The sequence below is a fragment of the Sapajus apella genome, unplaced genomic scaffold, assembly GCF_009761245.1.
Source record: "Sapajus apella isolate SASKATOON/1434 unplaced genomic scaffold, GSC_monkey_1.0 scaffold10, whole genome shotgun sequence".
In the NCBI taxonomy this organism is placed as follows: Eukaryota; Metazoa; Chordata; class Mammalia; order Primates; family Cebidae; genus Sapajus; species Sapajus apella.
In genome coordinates, this window is record NW_022436950.1 from 37,137,020 (window position 1) to 37,145,342 (window position 8,323).

The 8,323-nt window shown below is 39.6% G+C and overlaps 1 protein-coding gene across 1 annotated transcript in view; it reads left to right on the forward strand.

Annotated features, from left to right (window-relative positions):
* SUMO1 (small ubiquitin like modifier 1) overlaps positions 1-8,323 on the forward strand; it is a 36,383-nt gene that overhangs the window by 22,563 nt on the left and 5,497 nt on the right. The window contains exons 3-4 of the mRNA XM_032278636.1: positions 3,822-3,899; positions 6,814-6,885. Coding sequence (XP_032134527.1) covers positions 3,822-3,899; positions 6,814-6,885 — 150 coding nt within the window. The remainder of the gene's footprint in view (positions 1-3,821; positions 3,900-6,813; positions 6,886-8,323) is intronic.

Genomic DNA, 8,323 nt, shown 5'->3' on the forward strand with positions numbered 1-8,323 from the left:
GCCTCCCAAAGTGCTGGGATTACAGGCTTGAGCCACCGCGCCCGGCCGGTATGTGACTTTTTATGTCTGGTTTGTTTTTTTTCTTCCTTGCTTCCCTCCCCCTCCCCCTCCCCCTTCCCCTCCCTCCTCTCCTTCCCCCTCCCCTCTCTCCTCTCTTCCTCTTCCCTCTTCTCCCCTCCTCTCCCCTCTTTTGAAATGGGGTCTTGCTAGGTTGCTCAGGCTGGTCTTGAACTCCTGGGGTTAAATGATTCTCCTGCCTTGGCCTCCTAAAGTGCTGGGATTATAGGTGGGAGCCCCTATGCCTGTTCTTTCTTTTAGCATGTTTTCAGGGTTCATTCATGCTGTAGCATGTATCAGTAGTTTATTCCTTTTAAAGGCTAAATACTGTTTCATCGTATGTATAGAATATATTTTGTTATCCATTTGCCAATTGATGGATAGCTTGTTTCCGTATTTTGGCTACTATGAATAATGTTGCTGTGAACATTCATGTGTGTTTTTGTGGGGACATATGTTTTCAGCTCCCTTGGATAGAGACCTAGGAGTGGAATTGTTGGGTCTAGTATGCAATTCTGTTTAATTTTTAAGGAACTGCCGAACTGTTTTCAGCAGTGGCCCTACCATCTTACATTCCCAGCAGCAACATATGAGAGTTTCAGGTTTTCCGTATTCTGGTTAACACTTGTAATTATCTGTCTTTTTGGTTATAACCCTAGTGGATGTGAAGTGGCATCTCACTGTCGTTTCGACTTGTGCTTCCCTGATGGCTAATGATGCCAAGCATTTTTTTATGTACTTATTGGCAATTTGTAAATCATTTTTGGAAAAATGAAGATCTTTAGGTCGTTTGCCCATTTTTCAGTTGGGTTAGTTGTCCTTTTATTGTTGAGTTGTAATATGTCTTTTATTCTAGGTATTAAACCTTTATCATATATGTGATTTGCACAGATTTTCTCCCATCTTTGGGCTGTCTTTTCACTTTCTTGGTTTTATTCTTTGCAGTGTAAAGTTTTAAATTTTGGTCAGTTAAGTTCATCTCTGCTTTTTCTTCTGCTGCTTGTAATTTAGGAAACCATAGCCTAATTCAGAGTCACAAAGATTTATGATTGTGGTTTCTATTTTTTTTTTTTTTAAACAAGAGTCTCGCTTTGTTGCCAGGCAGGCTGGAGTGTAGTGGCACGACTTTAGCTCACGGTAACCTCTTCATCCTGGGTTCAAGTGATTCTCCTGTCTCAGTCTCCCGAGTAGCTGGGACTACAGGCACGTGCCACCTTGCCCAGCTAATTTTTGTGTTTTTTAGTACAGATGGGATTTCACCAAGTTGGCCAGGATGGTCTCGATCTCTTGACCTTGTGATCCACCCACCTCGGCCTCCCAAAATGCTGGGATTACAGGTGTGAGCCACCATGCCAACCCAATTGTGGTTTCTTTTAAGAGTTTTAAGGCTGGGTGCAATGGCTCATGCCTGTTATGCCAGCGCTTTGAGACCTAGGTGGGCAGATCACCTAAGGTCAGGAGTTTGAGACCAGCCTGGCTATCATGGTGAAACCCTTTTTCTACTAAAAATACAAAAAATTAGCTGGGTGCGGTGGTACACACCTGTAATCCAAGCTACTTGGGAGACTGGGGCAGGAGAATCGCTTGAATCCCATGGGGCGAAAACTGTAGTGAGCCGAGATCGCACCATTGCACTCCAACTTGGGCAACAAGAATGCAAATCTGTCTAAAAAAAAAAAAATCATCATTTTGAATAATTTTTGTATCATCATGTTGTCTCAGACCATTACTTGAAAAGACTTTCGTTCTTTTACTGAATTCCTTGTCAAAAAGGAATTCAAAAAAAATTCTTGTATCCTTGTCAAAAAGTGATTGACTATCGATATAAGGGTTTATTTCTGGGCTCTCAATTGTATGCCATTGATTTATATGTCCGTATACCATGGAATATATTTTTAAGAATTATTGATTTGTGGGGTTTAAAAAAATAATGTCTTTATTTTTGTTGTCTGTTACATGTTATGAATACTTCCTCCAGTATGTCTTAACTATGTTTATGGTGTCTTTTACGCTGGCTTTTTTTTTTTTTTTGAGACGGAGTTTTGCTCCTGTTGCCCGGGCTGGAGAGTGGTGGCACAATCTTGGCTCACCGCAACCTCCACCTCCTGGGTTCAAGCCTTTCTCCTGCCTCAGCCTCCCGAGTAGCTGAGATTATAGGCATGCGCCACCACGCCTGGCTAATTTTTGTATTTTTAGTCGAGACGGGGTTTCTCCATGTTGGTCAAAGCTGGTCTCAAACTCCCAACCTCAAGTGATTTCACCTGACTCAGCCTTCCAAAGTGCTGGGATTATGGGCATGGCTATGCCTGGCTCACTATGGCATCTTTTATTAAAAAAAAAAAAAAAAAAAAAAGCTGGATAAATTTGACTTAAAAAAATTAAACAAAATTATCTAACCTTTTTTTTTTCTGCTTTGAGATGCAGTCTTGCTCTGTCACTCAGGCTGGAGTGCAATGGCGTGGTCTCGGCTCACTGCAACCTCTGTCTCCTGGGTTCAAGCGATTCTCCTGCCTCAGCCTTGCGGGTAGCTGGGTTACAGGTACCCGCCACCATGCCTAATTTTTGTATTTTTAATAGAGACAGTTTCACCATGCTGGCCAGGCTGGTCTTGAATTCCTGACCTCAGGTGATCTACCCGCCTTGGCCTCCCAAAGTGCTAGGATTACAGGCGTGAGCCACCGTGCCTGGCAAGAATTTTATTTCTTCGTAGTTAGAGTCACAAGCAAAAATACTGTAAATGTGTAGCTTCTGCAAATACACATTTGTGTATGTGATATGTACTAATAAAGTTTGGCTTTGAAATTTTACATTATGCAAGTACCAGTATTTTTTCTGATGACTGGCTGATAGTTTGCTTCATAGTCTGAGTAGAATAAAAGAATTTGTGGTCCTACAAATCAGTTTGACTAACTCAGGTTCTTACTCATTTTACTCATGTGAGAGAAACCAGATTGCATGTCGTGATTTCTTTTTTTTTTTTTTTTGAGGTGGAGTCTTGCTGTATTGCCCAGGCTGGAGTACAGTGATCTTGGCTCACTGCAGCCTCCACCTCCCGGGTTCAAGTGATTCTCCTGCCTCAGCCTCCCAAGTAGCTGGGACTATAGGTGCGTGCTACCGCACCCAGTTAATTTTTGAAATATTTTTAGTAGAGATGGGGTTTCACCATGTTGGCCAGGATGGTCTTGCTCTCTTGACCTGGTGATCTGCGTGCCTCAGCTTCCCAAAGTGCTGGGATTACAGGCGTGAGCCACTGTGCCTGGCTGATAGAGACTGTTTTAAGAAAACCTGTTAAGAATGCTAAAAAGAATATTGTGGTGGAAAAATACAGGTGACTAGGTTTATGTTTCGTTTCTTTTTTTTTTTTTTTTTTTTTTTTGAGATGGAGTCTCACTTTATCGCTAGGCTGGAGTGCAGTGGCTCAATCTTGGCTCACTGTAACCTCTGCCTCCTGGGTTCAAGTGATTCTCCTGCCTCAGCCTCCCGAGTAGCTGGGACTACAGGCATGTGCCACCAGGCCCAGCTAATTTTTGTATTTTTAGTAGAGACAGGGTTTCACATCTTGGCCAGGCTGGTCTTGAACTCCTGAGCTTGTGATCTACCTGCCTCAGCTTCCCAAAGTGCTGGGATTACAGGCATGAACCATCATGCCTGGCCAAGATTTATGTTTCTATTTGCACAATATGTATAATTATATAATTTGGTTTAAGTAAAGCAAATGATTTATACAAAGAGGGATAATTTTTTTTTCTCTTTTTCCTCCTTAGGATAGCAGTGAGATTCACTTTAAAGTGAAAATGACAACACATCTCAAGAAACTCAAAGAATCATACTGTCAAAGACAGGTTTGTATATTTTGGTATTATGTACAATGCTTTGTCGTTAATTTTTTTTTATAGAAGGCTGTCAAAAGAAAAATTCTGTTTTATGATTTTCACCATTAGCAACTCAAGGAAACAACTCAAGTTTATCATTTCTTGTACCCTGTTTAATTGCTGCTTTTTTTTTTTTTAATCTTGTGGACCATTTTAAAGTTTGTATTCATAAGATATGGAAGTAGTTTGGAAAGTAATTCAGAATTTTAAAAACAGCTCAAATGAATGTTTCTGTCTTGATGGCTTACCAGTATATGTAGCAATAAAGGCAAGTAATTTTTTGGTGATTACTATGAATTTTTTTGTACTTCTAAACATGGGTGTTTAGCCATATGTTAAATTTAAGTAGTATTATTGGTATATTATCTTTATACATAGTAGTACATATTACTTCTAATTGCCTTCTTTTTTTTTTTGAGGCAGAGTCTTACTCTGTTACCCAGGCTGGAGTGCAGTGGCACAATTGCGGCTCACTGCAACCTCTGCCTCTTGGGCTCAAGGATTCCTCCTACCTCAGCCTTCTAAGCAGTAGCTGGAACTAAAGGCATGTGCCACCATACCCAGCTAATTTTTGTATTTTTAGTAGAGTCAGGGTTTTGCCATGTTGCCCAGGCTGCTCTCAAACTCCTGTGCTCACCTCAGCTTCCCAAAATGCTGGGGTTATAGGCGTGAGCCACTGTGCCAGGCCCCATATTTTCAACATGAAGGAATTTTCTCTGTTTAAAGAAAATGTATGTAGAAGTTTAGTTAATACCAAATCATCACAAATTTTGGCCTTCAAGAGCTAGTTTTTATTAGATCAATAATTCCACCAACCTGCCTGGTTCACATTTGGGCTCCACCACTCTCTTGCTATGTGACTTTGGGCAAGTTATTTAACCTCTGTGTGCCTTATTTCTTCATTTAGTAAAATGAGAATTTTGTAGGGCCACATCATGAAGATGACTTGAGATATTCTACATAAACCTCTTAATGTGGTACCTAAAAATGATCAATACATGTTAAGTATTGTTATTATTCATAAAACAGGTTTTTAAAATAACTGTAACTGGAATTAATATATGAGACAACCAAGATAAGTGAAATTATGATTTAATAAGCAAGAAATATATGTTTAATCAGTCTATTAAAATTGAATTATATTAACTCAGGCATTGTGGATTTTGTTTATAGAAGGTTTGCTTTTAACCATTTAGATTTGTAACTAACAAAATTAACTTATAAGAAAGACTAGTTGTTAGGATAAGTAAAACAATAGCATTTTTGTCTCCTGGTTTTATAGATTTTAATTGTAAAATTTAATAAAATCTCATTAATTGGTTTGAGCTACTTCACATTTGTAATAACTTTGGGTATTAAAATTGAGATGAAATTCATCAGAGGAAAGAAACATTTATTGAAATGTAATTTATCTGTACTGTGCCACAGGTATTTAAGATATATTGTCATTTAATCCTCATAACTCTGAAGAAAATTCATATAGCCTTTACACCCCCCACATCTATAGGCCAGGGAGTTGATTTTTTTGTTGTTGTTGTTGAGATGGAGTCTCACTTTGTCGCTTAGGCTGGAGTGCGGTGGTGCCATCTTGGCTCACTGCAGCCTCTACCTCCTGGACTCAAGTGATTCTCTTGCCTCAGTCTCCTGAGTACTTGGGATTGCAGGCACCTGCCACCAGGCCTGGCTAATTTTCTTATTTATTTATTTATTTACACAGGTCTTGCTCTGTTGCCCAGGCTGGAATGCAGTGATGTGACTTTGGCTCAGTGCAACCTCTACCCCCCAGGTTTAAGCGATTCTCCAGTTGCAGCCTCCTGAGTAGATCAGATTACAGGCATGCGCCACCCTGCCAGGCTGATTTTTGTATTTTTGGTAGAAATGAGGTTTCACCATGTTGGCCAGGCTGGTCTCGAACTCCTGATTTCAAGTGATCTGCCTGCCTAGGCCTCCCAAAGTGCTGGGATTACAGGCTGAACCACTGCACCCATTCCATAATTTTGTATTTTTAGTAGAGACGGGGTTTCATTATGTTGGCCAGACTGGTCTCGAACTCCTGACCTCAAGTGAGCTATCTCTGCTCTGTCACCTAGGCGGGAGTGCAGTGGCGCGATCTCAGATCATGGCAGTTTCTGCCTCCTGGGTTCAAGTGATTCTTCTGTCGCAGCCTCCTGAGTAGCTGGGATTACAGATGTACATCACCATGCTAGCTTATTTTTGTATTTTTAGTAGAGATGGTGTGTTGGTCAGGCTGGTCTTGAATTCCTGACCTCGTGATCCTCCTGCCTTGGCCTCCCTGAGTGCTGGGATTATGCCACAGCACCTGGCCTATACTAATACCTTTGGTAATATTTATGGTACTATCTATGCCATCCAAATTTATGGTAGATTAGCTAGCCATTGTGCTTCACTAAATTTTATGATTTAATCTGTTTAAAACCAATTTTGCCAGTGTAGTTGGAAGCTAGTAAGGATGCTCATTTAGTTTCTGATTTTATCTTTTATGATAGCTTAACAGATTTAGGGCAAAACGAATCTAGTAGTGGTCAAGAGCACAGGCTTAGAAACAGATTTGGGCTTCAATTCTTGGCTAGCTCCAAGCCTTAGGCTCCCTAGCTGTAAAGTGAAGATAAAGTGATAATACCTACCTTCCAGTGTTGTTGTGCTTAACTCTTATCATTATATATGTAAAGTAATTGGTACAGGGAGAGCCTTGCAAATAGTTGCTACTCTGTATATGGTATTTATGATTGAGTTAGCTATCTAGTTATATTTTCTGTGTAGTTCTAAGGCTTTCATGCTTGCCTTTTGTGCATCAGAGTTACCATAATGTTTTCTAAGATTTGTGTGTGTATGTATATATTATTATTATTTTTACCTTTTTTAGGGCGTTCCAATGAATTCACTCAGGTTTCTCTTTGAGGGTCAGAGAATTGCTGATAATCATACTCCAAAAGAAGTGAGTATACATTTTTCCTGAGTCACGAAAAAATTTAAATTCTCCTTTGAGCAGTTTGGTTCACTGGTATTAAACTGCCCTTTTCTTAAATATTCTCCGATTTAAATGGCCTATCATTTGTTGGAGAGAAGAAATAATGTTTTGGGTTGAACTTCTCTATGGTGTCTTCAAAAGTGCCAATAAAAAGGGAGGTAGAAACATAATGAATACTGAAATTGTCATAGGGCACATGCTACATCTCTTTTGAAGATGGACAAATGTTCCTAAAATTTGTCAAATTTCTGGTATACATTAATGGATTTTGATTTTTGAACCATTTTGAGAATGTTAATACAGAAGCATAGTGTATATAAATATATTTGGCTCCGTCATCTTGTTTTATCCTTTTTTTTATGCTTCTGTGTCTTCATTTAATGTTTTTATTGTATGAGTGGTTTTCTTTGCTTTTATATTCCACCCATCTCCCCTCCATAGAGATACCTCAAAGTAGAGAGAGAGAGAAAGAGAGAGAGAGAGAGAGAGAGAGAGAGAGAGAGAGAGAGAGTGTGTGTTTGTGTGTGTGTGTGTGTGTGTGTGTGTATCTATGTACATAGATTCCCTTCTTCATACCCAAAGTAATATTACTGATATTTCAGATAGTGGGAACAATATAGGGTTATTAATTTTTTATTTTGAAAACATTTCAAACTTACTGAATTGTGAGAACAGAATAATAATCTCCTATATACCTATTCCTTAGACCAGTTAAAATTGTACAGCATTTGGGCCAGGCATGGTGGCTCACCCCTGTAATCCTAGCACTTGGGGAGGCCACAGTGGGTGGATCACCTGAGTCTTGGAGTTTGAGACCAGCCTGGGCAACATGATGAAACCCTGTCTCTACTAAAGATAAAAAAAAAAAAATTAACTAGGCTTGGTGGTGTATTCTACTTGGGGGCTGAGGTGGAAGGATCACTTGAGCTCAGGAGGTCGATGCTGCAGTGAACCCTGATTGTGTCACTGTGCTGCAGTGTAGGCGACAGAGTGAGACACTGTCTCCAAATAAATAAATAAATAAAATAAGATAAAATTGTGCGGCATTTGATAGCTGGGCATGGTGGTACATGCCTGTGGTCCTAGCTACTTGGTAGGCTGAAGTGGGAGGATCACGTGAGTGAGCCCAAGAATTCAAGACCAGCCTGGACAATAGAGTGAGTCTCCTGTCTCAAAAAAAACAAACAAAAACAAAATACAAATAAAATAGTGTGCAGCATTTGTTTTTATTACTCTCTTTATAGACATTATTATTATTATTGCTAACCATTTGAGATTAAGGTGCAGAGAGCATGACCTTTTACTGCTGAATATTTTAGTGTGTTATCGCCTAAGAGCCACAGTTCAGTTGTCAAATGTGAGAGATCTAACATGGCTACATTCTTCTTATTTTTTTCTTTTTTTT